Genomic DNA, 12766 nt, shown 5'->3' with positions numbered 1-12766 from the left:
GAGTAAATCGAGAGAAAAGACATTAAATTTGTCACATTTAAACCAACACATACATAAATATTCCAGATAATGTGGGTTTCTAAAATTAAAATCTTATTAAGCCAGCAATACCAGTAAAGTGTTGTGAATGACATATGTACAGATATCAAGTAAAAAGACGATATCATGAGCATTTACATGCCTTTGGTTTAAACTGAAGTAATTACTTAATGTATTATACATTTAATAATTGTCGTGCTTTTTAGAAAATGTAAACACACTATAAGTTTTGGAAAAAATTTCAATTACCTAGCACTCTTTTCAATAATAAGTTATGTCAAACCAGCATACCATATTTGCAAGCGTCGCAGTTACAATAAGCATTGCAGCATTCAAGTCAAATCTACATTTTAGATTGTATTATATAACTTCGAACCCAGTTAGCAAAACTGGTTTTATTTATGCCAGCCGAGAACTGCTCGTTGGAGTTTTGTTGAATAAAGTGAACTTCAATTGCTTTGCAACATACAACAGATGAGCTTAATTAGAAATGGATTAATTAAAATATGCAAACAGTTCAGCTTAATAATTTTGCTACGTAAACGTAGACCTACAAAACGGGTCTGCTACTATTCGGTGAGTCCGATTCGGTGAGTTCCTAACCTCTAACCCCTAACCCTAAAACGGCAATGATAATTAGGCTACGGTACCCAATAATTTAAAAAAAAATTGGAAAAATCCCCCGTTAAGGGATCGGACTCACCGAAACGGGCCATTCCGTACAAAACAGGGGCCTAACGACAAATAACAGCATGACATGAAATACAGAAAGAGCCTGGGCGATAACAAAATGTCCTCTGTGTGTGTATGGGCATGATGTCAATGCAACGTCTTAGTAGTTTGAAGTGTTTGTTCACATACTATACAAATAAAACAATAGGACAATCGAGTGTTTACCTGACAAATATAAAGTGTTCAAGACACGAGCTACTACTAATCAGTAATCACGCCAGCAATAAGTTGCAGTGAAGAGCACCATTCGAGGGTTAAATGACAGAACGAGCCAAGTCACCCAAAAGTAGTTTTGAGAAAATGGCATTTTAAAATTTTAAAATTTAAATTTTAAATTTTTAAATTCTTACGATCAGTGTAGAAATCTGTTCATGCTGTGATGAATGTATACTGATGAGACGCTTCTTTTCTAAAAATTTCTTTGCGTTTCATGGTATAAGCAATGAATGCGAACTCTTCAAATGACTTGGCTCATTCTATCAATTTATTTTTCTTTTTTTTTTGGAACTAAGTGTTATTCAATTTCATACAAAACGACATTGCAATTGAACTTAATACGATTAGAACGAAACAAATTGAATGTGTCACATTTATTTACAAAGACAGTTAATGCCAGGCAGATTGTCAAAATTGTCACCTTCAGTAAAAGTCTAAATTAGTAGAATTGTACTCTCGGTTCTACTGTTTTTCAGCAGGTAAATTCATGTACCAGTGTTGGACTTCAACAGGTATGGCTCCAGTTTCACAAAGATGCACTAAATCTTTCTTCTTGGCTGCTGAGATTGCCATCTGTTTTGTATACAGCTGTTCTAGAGTTGCACGTTTGGCTCTCTGTCCCCGCACCACTTTAGTGATAACTTTATGGTATTTCCCCATTGGGTCATACGAATACAGAAAGGAAAATGGCTGATCTTGGGAAATCTGAGGCTGTGGATTTTCATCCAGTTGACTTTTTCACCAGCAGTATCTGTGTTTCGGTTAGTCATAACCTGGTTTTTCAGTTTTTCCAAATCATAAAAACTGGAGAAATTCAGCTGGTGGATAAAGTATGGCTTGTGACGACGAGCAAGACGAATAACGTTACACCATTCTCCTAAAGTATATACACTGACATTCTTTTTGGAATGCTCTATGGCTGCATGCATGGAGTCACACTCCATCTGTGTATGGCCTGTTTCGAGGAAATTAAAGGTAATCTCCTCAAGTGGCAATGACTGCACACTGTGCATAAGCAAACTGGCAACATACCGGTTTCTATTCTGTCCACCGCAAGAGTCTGAGTGGAAAGATACTCTTTTTACAGTATCTGGCAGGGAGGAGAGGTAGTGATAGATGCAGCTGCCAATCTCTGAACTCCCTCTTTTTCCATGTAACTCAGTCCACAAATAGCAGTGTCCAACTCCTGAGATAGCTTCATAGATTGTAAAGTTATACACACACAGTTTGCGCTTGTAATACATGGAACTAACATCAGAGCTAGGAAGCTGTAGAACAGATTGCAAGTCAAACGTGGCAGTCACAAAAGAAGGATCTCTGGCAGCTTCTTCTTTATCTTGTCTTTTCCTTGTTTGTGCATCAACCTTTCTTTGTTTGTGCTCGTCATATTTTGTTTGCAGATCCAGCTTTTCATTTTCATTAGCTGTTTCGAAGATGTTACACTGGAGGCACTGATCCTTACGAGGATTGTGAAATCCTATGTTGTACTCAGTGCAGAAGATTTTTCTGTATGCTTGACACTTGACAGGAATAAGTTGCTGTTCTTCACACTTTTGTTTATAGAGCTCATGCATCTTCACAACATTGAGTCCTGGTTCCAAATACTTTCTATTGGTGTCAGCACGGCAATAATGACTCTCCATCAATGGAAAGCTCTCGATGTGATCTTTGATGAACTGATGTCTTTCAACTGATAGTTTGTGTTTTGGCTCATGATGTCCTCGCAGATCTCCAGAAATAAAGGTATTATGCTCAGATTGGCCAGCAAATGCACTAAGAACAGCATTGTTGGATATACACAGTGTGGCCAAAAAGAACTCCTTGCACACCCTTACTTTTTCTCCATCACAAGAAAAAAAGTAAGCATGTGATGCATTCCGTCGTTTCAAGGATCTTGACCTTCTTTGTTTGGGCTCAAAGGTCGTTGCATTTCCCAGTATAAAGTCCTTCTTTCTGTTGTAGTCTTCCAAATCCCAATAGTGTTGACAAAGACTTTCTCGCTGTTGTTCGTTAAATCTTTTACATTCTTTTCTGCACTTATGGCCTACCACAGACTTCGGTGACCTCTTTGGCACTTCCTTTCCTGCAGTGTTGATGTGTTTTTCACCACTTCTATACATTTTCTTCCGTAAATTGCTTTTCCACAAAGCTGGATTTGACTTGCGCCACCGTGTGCCTCCAGTGCCGGATGTACCAGCTCCGATATCACCTTCATCGGCTCCATCATTCGACTCCGATGAAGATGACATAGTGTCTGCAGGTGGTTGGTAATCAATATCTTCATATGAGTCATCTCCTGCATCTAGATCAAAAGTGCAAAGTCTCTTGCTTTCAGACTCATCATCAGAAGTCTCGTCACTCCTAGTAATGATAAACAAGTCATCAGGTTGTCTGTTGGCTTGGGGCTCATTTTCTGAAGACTCATCGCTGCGTGTAAGTTCATTGATGAGCTTTTCATCCAGTTTCCATTTAATGGTATTCGGTTTGTCATCCATCACCTGAAACAGTAAAATACCAAATAATACACTGTAGTCAAGGGTTTTTAAGTTGGCAAAAGTAAGTAATAGTCAGAGGTGAGCATACGCTTCTGCAAAAATAGCACGTTCTCCCTACTTGTCTTTGAAAAGCGTAAGCCTGTAACCCGTGTTCTTGAGTAAAAGCCCGTTTTGGATTTTGGGCCCGTGGTCTTTACAACAATAACACGTTTTTTGAAAGAAAATCTTATACTAATTTTGCATAAATAGCAAAAGTAGGCTACTTGTCTGAAGAAGTGTAGTTTTAAATTTTTGTAGCCTAGGCTACCGGTTCCGGGTATCGATACTAGAACGTTACCAGTATTAAGTAAACCTAGAACTATCAGTAAATGAAGGTTTAATTGTAGAGAATGGTAGCCTATGTAGTTTTTACACTTCACATTGTTTAGTCCCAAAGACAGCATTCAGTGATCTTTGATCTGCAATAAACACCAATTGACGGTTGGCCTAACGGTATTCAACTATGTAGGCTACAGGCCTATGTTTGACAATCCACCATAATCGGAAAATACAGCATCTCTCAAAAGTATGAACTGCCGAAGTTTATTGAAACTCTGAACTGTTACTGCCAAGGTTCAGTAACCTAGGCCTACTGACACAACAACTAGCATGGTAGCCTAGGCCGTCAGATCATCTGCTAGCCTAGTCAAGCTAAGTATCCATCAGCTACAAGTTACCTGCTTTCACTTATAATATGCCTATTCAAATTGAATATAAAGTTGCCTTATACAATACTTACCTTAACAATGTTTTCCTCAACTCGAAAATTTTCGAACCACAGTCATGGAAATCAAAAAGAGACTGTTCAGTCTTAACTGCTGGAGGGATGAAACGACCAGTGTGACCAAATTTTTTTTTGGTAACATTTTTGCACAAAAGTTTAGTCTTGTCAAATAATACTTTTTGTAATTTTACACACTCACTAATAGTAATAGTACAATAAATACATTCTACCAGTTTTCAAATTGTGAGATAGAAGAGTGACCTAATAAAAGAGTGGTCTAATTTTTTTTTAATGCCTTCAAGTTTAAAAGTTATCAAAAACAAACCTAAGAAATTTCATAAAACTAAAATTCGAAAAGAAATGTAGATAATGACTAGCTTATTTTGCATGTATAGATTCAACTTCCAACCTTGTTTGTGTACATAAAGTCAAAAATATATTTTTTTGGAGTCAAACCACTCTTTTTTACTGTGTGACTATATTTTGGACCTGTGACGGCAAGTCGGCAATGATGATGACAGAATGAGCTATGTCACATTAGCTCATTTTGTCAATAGAGATGGTATAGATGCAGAAGCGGCACAATGAGCTATGTAGCAATAGCTCATTGTGTCGCATAGCCCTATGGACTTAGTTTAAAATGAGCAGTCAGTTCTGAGAAACCTGTTCAGGCTAGAACTTAGCTCTTTCTGTCAGTAAAAATACGGGGCTTGAGAAACACTTTCCAGTATCTAACCACAAAAAATGCAAAAATGGACTTAGCTCGTTCTGTCATTTAGCCCTCGATGTGATCACTGATCAAAACTATGTTTAAAAATTAATGTGAAAGTACTTTATGTATCCAACACACATCAACTTAGCATGTTGTTACTTATCTTTTTACTTGTCTTCGCAAATTAATGGCATTGTTTATAATCTCATCATTCCAATTGCAACTCAACGACCTTTTTCACTTCAATAAACCAACTTCAAATTTATGAACTAAAATTAGTAATGAATTATAAAGTCAGTATAATTTAATATAGCCTACTGATCGATATAAACCGGTTAATCGCGCCAAGGAGTTTGCCAGGATGAGGTTTTCAGTGCCAGAAAACAGTTTATATTATTGATTCTCATCGATTAGGTAAATTTGTGCTTACATTAGCCTGATTAAAGCCCTTTTGGAAATTGCAAAGAAATAGCACAATCGCATGAATATTTAATGAAGTGGATCATAGATGCACGATTGCACGTTAAAAAAATTGATGGAAAAATTAGAATAGTACACAAAACGATAGACTTCACAAAATGTGCGACACCGAAAGACAATAAAATGACAAAACCAAACAAATTAAATCATCATCTCAAATTTTCAAACAAAAGGAAAAGTCAGCAACCAAGAAGCTAATTCGTGTCAATAAATTCGATTTTATCTGCGGGTGCTGCATCACCAAGCTATTTATCATAAATTTGGCACTTATTGCTAGAACTTCATCATCATCACCAGTATGTACTAGTGATGAAACCATCTCCACTTCCGGCCACTTTTTTTCAAATCTTGCTCCGGAGGTGATAGTGGTTCCGGCCCGGAGCCGGATGTGTGTGTGCATGGTTGTGGTCAAGTTCATAACCTTGGATAAATGTAATTCTATGTTTCATTGTGGAATTGTATTTGCATTGTTTCATGGAATCCTTGACGTCTAACTATCTCGTGATGAACTGCCATGCACAAACACTAAAACAGATAACTTTATTTGCATTTTAACCAGTACTCAGACTTCAACATAAACTAGCAACGTAAACGCGTACATAGCTGCGGCACTAAAACAATTGAACTTATTATTGAAACCTGAGTTGAAATTGGAATGCCACTACGGTGTCAGCAAAGCGTATTGAACATCGGCCAATTAAGAAGTCATGGAAAGCACTTAAGGCAAAAATGTAAAACACAAAAGGTACAATGCAAGTTCTCACAGAAAGTAAAAACTTAAAGGCACGTTTCCAACATTATACTGTAGTAATGCAAGAATACACAATTACATGTGTTGGCTGTAACATTGGTCTTAAATGTATAGTATCTTAAAACTAATACTACACCAGGTGGCTAGAAAACACAGTCAAATTTGAAATCTACCCACATTATCTACTTTTAAATGAACCCTTTTAAAGGACCGTAAGCATATCCATAACAGCAATGTCTTTAAGAGTGCCTGGTTATCACTTCACTACTTGTTAAGAGTGGTGTACCAACAATCAGGGCCGTTGAGAAGAAAATTTGGGCCCAGTATCAATGATACTTTCAGCCCCAAAGTTCAGACTTTCTAAGAAAAACACACCATATCCAACAAATATGAGGTGGTTTCTTACAGCTCTTAAATCATCTCGGGTCCAAAAACACCCTCTGAACCATCCCATCAACACTACTGCCAACAACTGTTTGGTTAAAACATTGATTATATGAGATAGATTTTAACAATGGCCGAAGCATCCTGCCTCCCGTGGATCACTAGTATGTACCATATTTAGTATGTATTTTACCAGTTAATAAAAAGACGTCGACCTTGATGTTTCAGGATTAAGACCAAGCTTCTTTGAAGCGAAATGCAGAGAGAGGTAAAAAAATGTTAGGGCTAAATGAAAACAATCAAAAAATTTCAAAAGACGCAAACATGACTCACTTTAGAAGAAACATATTTTTAACGACTTCTGTCAATGCAGTTTTTTAATGTATGGAACATATTCCTAAATGAGCTGTTAAGTTTTGGCTACAAACGCAACATTTCCAACTTACCGATGAACCTGTACACTGTAATGAACAGGAGCGTCCATAACACAAGGCCAGTATTCCAGTACTGCCAAAAGTCGCTGACCGCTGCAATGCCAAGCAGCATGAAGATGATGGTCTCCGCCATGTTAGCAAGCATCTTCATTCCGTACTTCACTGTCGTATGAGATTTAGCGGATATGTTTTGTTCCACATAAGAGCTCATTGTGAAAGCAGCGAACACAATTCTGCAACAAGAAAAAAAAAATGAATAAACTCAGAGCTGTGGAATCGGGGTAAAAGTATACAACTCCTCGATTTATAACAGGCCTGACTCCGACTTCGGTGTTGCCAGATTTTTTTAATTCTGTCCTTTTTCATTTTTTTAATTAATTCGCTAAAGTTGCGATCGATATTCATACGGTGACTTTCACAAAAACTGACAACAAACACTTTCATTTTCTGGTACAGCCTTAGAGCGTAATACAAAAAACAATATCTTAAAAAAAAATATTGCAAACAAAAATGTTATTGTTGATCGTTTTGTATCAAGTCGAAATCGGCCTTTTTTTAACAACTCCGGCCACGATAAAACAGGTTAATGCTTTCACCCAATACAATAGATTAGTTTATAACTTAACAACGCAAATGAAATGTACAACGATTGATCAGACATTTAAGACAAATCTTCAATATAAAACAAAAAGCGATTGGAAACGCAGTACTTACGCTATTATGCCAGACAAATGAAACACTTCCGCAGTTAAATAGCTCAGATAACAAACCACGAAGACAAAAGTGGGTTCAATGATCCTGTTGTTAACGGTGTACTTTGTTATAAATGACCCAATATAACCAAATGTAATTCCAATAAATAAAGCACCAAATGCGACCACAAAGAACGAAAGAAGCCCCAAAACTATGTCTGTTCCAGAAATATTACCGGTATCCTGGATTTCAATGTAACTTTCGAACATTTTGAACAATACCTGCGTAAATAAAATTGCTTGGTTTTATTTTATTTCAGGCGGAGAAGGTTGTGTTTTGGTTATGTAATTTGAGATAAAAATGTCAACTGCAAAATCGAGTGCTTATATTCTGGTAAAACAGCGTCGAGCTAATAAGTTCACCCTCACAGGCAGGAATAAGTACTTTTCATATTTGCTACAATTATTCAAAGTGTTTTCTGTCCATATCGGGGTGGGAAACCTTTTTAACTAAAGGTCCAGTTAAGAAATAGAAAGCTCCCTGGCAGAATGTACTGGAAGTAAACACTGATTCATGCTTTCAGTTTTCAGTGGAAAATCGCTGCAAGTTCATGCAGATATGAAATACCATACATGGATAAAAATAAAAAATATACAGTTATACATATTATGTAAACATTAGTAGGGAAAAGAGAAAAGGCGACACAAAGTGGAAAAGGGTCTCATACGTCCATGGGCTACATTTTACACATGTGGTCTGTATCATGTTGCTTGAGTGCAAACTAGTGCGTTTGGTATCATGGAGTAGCCTACAATCAAATTCACATACCACAGCAACACCATCATTCAACAAAGATTCTCCAAATACGCAAATATAAAGGACAGTGTTGACATGGATTTCTTCAAAGACAGATATAACAGCAACAGGGTCCACAGCTGATATGATGCTTCCAAACAATAAACAATGCAAAAGATTGAGTTCACCAATACCTGCAAAAGCAATCATTTTTGAAATAACCTCAATCTTATAATTCCAAATCTTTTTTCCCCAATAAAAAAATGGATTCATCTTTGCTATTGTCAAATAAAAAAATTTGTAAAATAGCTGAGTACCTGGAAGAATTTAGCCTTACCTGGCATCAGATTCGCAAGAAAAACACCATATAGTGACAGCCCAATGGCAAGGGCATTAAATATTGTTCCTACAATAGCATAAGTTAGAATAGTTCCAATATTTTCAAAAAATTGCTCTTTTGGCATAAAATAACCGGCTTCCATGACGATCGGTGGTAAGATAAAGAGAAAAAAAGTATCCGGATTAAACAAAAGCTGTTCAATGTTGTGGTGCCGATCGATAGAAAAAGCAATGCCACCAACAACCAGACCAACACAAATGAGAACACAGCTCTCTGGAACTCGAGATACAACTTTGTGGATCATGTGAAAACCTACAAAAACAATGAAACAGTTTTACACACTCAGATTCAAGCTCAAGCTTACAACAGGCTATGAACCAGGAGGGATTTTGGTGTGTCCAAAGTTGGTCAGTTACAAACCAAGGAGTTGGAGTCGTATATATTTTAGGATAAAAAGTTACAAATTGTATATATGTCTTATTATGATACTTAACTTGTGCCAGATAGGTATGTTTAACTTAAAATCCATGATAAAATAGGTTTTTGTGTTGACAATAATTTCTAATGTAACAATTTTTCTTACCGATCTTAACCAATCCTGCTACGATAATCCATAGAGAAATAATGTAAGGGTTAGACACACGACTCCAGTTTACAGTTGCAACTTTAAACCTCTCTGAAGATAAGACAAAAGAATAATAATAAAACAGTGGGTAATAAGCAAACTACATACCGTACCTCATTGCAACAATTTTTTACAAAAAACATTGTTCATTCAATTATGTTCCATGTTAGAGAAGGAAGGCATCAGACACGAAACCACTAAGAACAGAAACAATTTCTGTGCACTACACTGCAAATGAAACTGCACTGACTCACCGCAGGATTCACAAGTAACCATATAGATCAGGAGTTACAACAGAGGACTTTGAAAAAAGTACAAAGGTATAAAATTGTAACAACTACCGTATCATTACTTTTATAGCTGATTTGGGTTTTGCTTATTGTTATGCAGAAATTTTACAATAATCCTTTTCAATCAATTGAAACACAGTCACATTAAGAAAACCACTTTTCCAAGCAGCATACTATTTCATACTTCACAATGCATTTAAACAAAACATTAAAAAGAAATAAACTGGTACCTGGTTCATGTTCAACAGAATCATTTCTGGGGAGATGTGAATCATCAGCTTAAAAATAAATAACAAGGTAGTTAACTTCAAAATGCTCCTGAGCATTTTGCATACCTGAAGGTTCAAGTAGACTTGAAAACGCTAAAACTCATAACAGACCAAAACCCATAACAGCTCCAAGATTCATAAAAATGGATGTTTGAATTTATGCACATACGGTATGCAATTACATATATGAATGGTGGTGTCACTATACACTGTTTATATATACTGTACCAACAGATACAACAACTTTAAAACTGAATCATAAAAAGTTTGTATCAAATACCCACAATAGGAATTCACATCAACAATGATTCGGAGCAGGTATACAAGTCCCCCTCCCCTGGTACGTAACTCATGACAAAGAGGAATTGACCAAAACATGTGGATTGAAGTGTGTGAACAGTAAAGCAAAGGTAAATTAGTTTCACCTTATATGTTTGGTCGAGTCCTGTCTTTGTCATGAGTTACCAAGGGGGGGGGGGGGGGGAGGACTTGTATACCAGCTCCCAATGATTCATACATGCAAAAAATAAAATAAAATGGTGCAATAAATTTAAAACATCATAAAATTAAGAATTAAATCTCACGTGATAGTTGTTCACCGGAACCATGGGATCGGATATGTCGAACAAGGGGTGAGTGTACTGAAAGACATTAATAAATGCATGTTTATATAATACAGTTCAGTACCGTAGTAAATAGTTTTAAATGAGCACACAAAAGAGCAATTAATATAAACTCACAAAATTAACATAAAATTGAAAACATTTATTTAATAACTGTCCCATTGATGAACAAACTTTACTACAAGGTTGACATATTATTATAGTATGACTATTTGTTAGAATCCCTGCTTGTTGAATTCAGTCTCATTCAATTTCAGTAAAGTAAAACTTAGGTAGTCTGCTATTGTACTTACCAGCACTTTCATTATGAAAGGAGACTGCAGTCATTTGAAACAGAAATAAGAACAGAGGTATACCAACAACCAAAAATATCCATAATTTTTTCTTAATTTTGCAATGAATGTTTTCTATTAACTTTAATACCATGGCTGAGTATGAGTAACTTAAGTTTTTTTACTCTTTGACCTCTGCAATTCTGCCAGCAAACCAAATTTCCAATAACACTGACAATCCAAGCTTCAAGTGGTCAAGTGACAAAAATTATTTCATTTTCACAAATCATCAGGCCATGTATCCCATTTTTTTACTTAGAAACTTAATTTCTTTGCAAACAAGAAGCATTTTCTTGAACCTAACCACAAAAAATTAACAACAAGTAGTTAAAACTTCAGATGATTAATGTCTAGCCTAAGTTATGCCATTATGCTTTATTGCCTTTCCAGTTTTCCAGTTTAGATTTAGAGGCAGTGAGTTGAGTTAATACATTGCGGCACTGCGGTAGGCACTTGATTACACTTTCCCAAAACAATAACGCAATCATGCGTGACATGATATCACTTGTGTTTGTAGCGCTATCATGCGTGAGACATGACATTACTGATTAGGGCCATTTTTACTTTATTTTTATCAAATTTTGACTTTATTTTGACCTAACGAAATTGCTTATTTGTAAAGGGCACAGTTCTTCCTTGAATTGATACTAGTTTAAGGTGTTGGTGACCGTGCCATATTTTAAACTGATTGTCCTGCTTTGGTATCATCATGGGCTCCGTTAGAGGGGGGCCGGGGGGGTGATTACCCTCCCACCAATCGGAGTGGGGGGTAACTAATGCAAAATTACCCCCCCCCCCCCACTAATGTAGAGATAAAAATTTCACTTTTAACATATTTTTTACTTTTGTGTTTTATTTTCATGTTTTTATTTTTTTTGCACAATTTTTGAGGTTTTTGCTTGGAAACTCCGACTTGCAAGACAACGCCAAGTCATCTATGGCCAAACTATGAATCCTGTCAAAAATATATGCATCGCAATGTGCTGTGTGTGACGTCATAGTTTCTCACTGCTACAAACTGTTTAATTTCGCTTTTACCACTCACGAACGAAACCTACTGCAGTTGCACTGTTTCAATGTCTTTATACTTTTGGTTGTTGTAAAAGTTAATGCATTTTAGCTTTTATTTTTTTATTTTTTTTGTGAATTGAATGTAGGCCTAGACCAGGGGTGCACAACCTTTTTGCTATTGCCGGCCGCATTCAGATTAATTCTACAAAGCACGGCCGCTAGTGAGTTTTAAATGATTTTTTTTTAATTTTCGTTATTAAAGAGAAGAATTTATTCGTTAATATCTACTAAACTTATCATACTTATACTTAATAGCGCCATAACACTTTTTGAAATGAATTTATTCCGTCTGCGACATTGCAACAAGTGACTCCCTTGATTTTGCATACGAGCAGATAAAATTGCTAAGTTGAGAACCTCTCGAGATACAGTCTTAGTTGAGACTCCAGGTTTCCGTCCAACAATCGCGTTCGGTAGGCTACTCGTTTTTCAGGTGGGCTACTTCATTTGTGAAAAGGCAGACTCGCACACGTAGCCTCGACTCGGTTGTAACCTCGGTTGTAACCACTCGGTTGTAACTCGGTTGTAACCCCCCCCCCCTTTGGCTACGCCACAGGTTAAGACCAACACTGGTCTCTTATCACGGCAACCATATTACAATGACCAACATAACAAAGCAATTGTTGACTTGTTGTATAAATAGCGGTACTTAATTGTTACGAGCAAAAACTTTAACTGGCTCGAAGAAGCTAGTGCCGAGGATTTTGATATATATGGTTACA

The 12766-nt window shown here is 36.5% G+C and overlaps 1 protein-coding gene across 4 annotated transcripts in view; it reads right to left on the bottom strand.

Moving 5' to 3' along the window:
* Positions 1-11260, bottom strand: part of LOC145775154 (sodium/hydrogen exchanger 3-like) — a 28322-nt gene extending 17062 nt beyond the window's left edge. For 3 of the 4 annotated variants that reach the window (XM_082586384.1, XM_082586383.1, XM_082586386.1), the window contains exons 1-8: positions 10935-11260; positions 10603-10659; positions 9980-10027; positions 9418-9510; positions 8832-9146; positions 8528-8688; positions 7721-7980; positions 7019-7239 (exon numbers count right to left, since the gene is read on the bottom strand). In XM_082586384.1, coding sequence (XP_082442510.1) covers positions 7019-7239; positions 7721-7980; positions 8528-8688; positions 8832-9146; positions 9418-9510; positions 9980-10027; positions 10603-10659; positions 10935-11067 — 1288 coding nt within the window. In that variant the 5' untranslated portion in view covers positions 11068-11260. The other variant, XM_082586387.1, reaches the window with a different exon arrangement.
* Between the last annotated feature and the right edge of the window lie 1506 nt (positions 11261-12766).

The sequence above is a fragment of the Aplidium turbinatum genome, chromosome 8, assembly GCF_918807975.1.
Source record: "Aplidium turbinatum chromosome 8, kaAplTurb1.1, whole genome shotgun sequence".
NCBI classification, from domain to species: Eukaryota; Metazoa; Chordata; class Ascidiacea; order Aplousobranchia; family Polyclinidae; genus Aplidium; species Aplidium turbinatum.
This window is presented reverse-complemented; position numbering and strand designations above follow the sequence as displayed.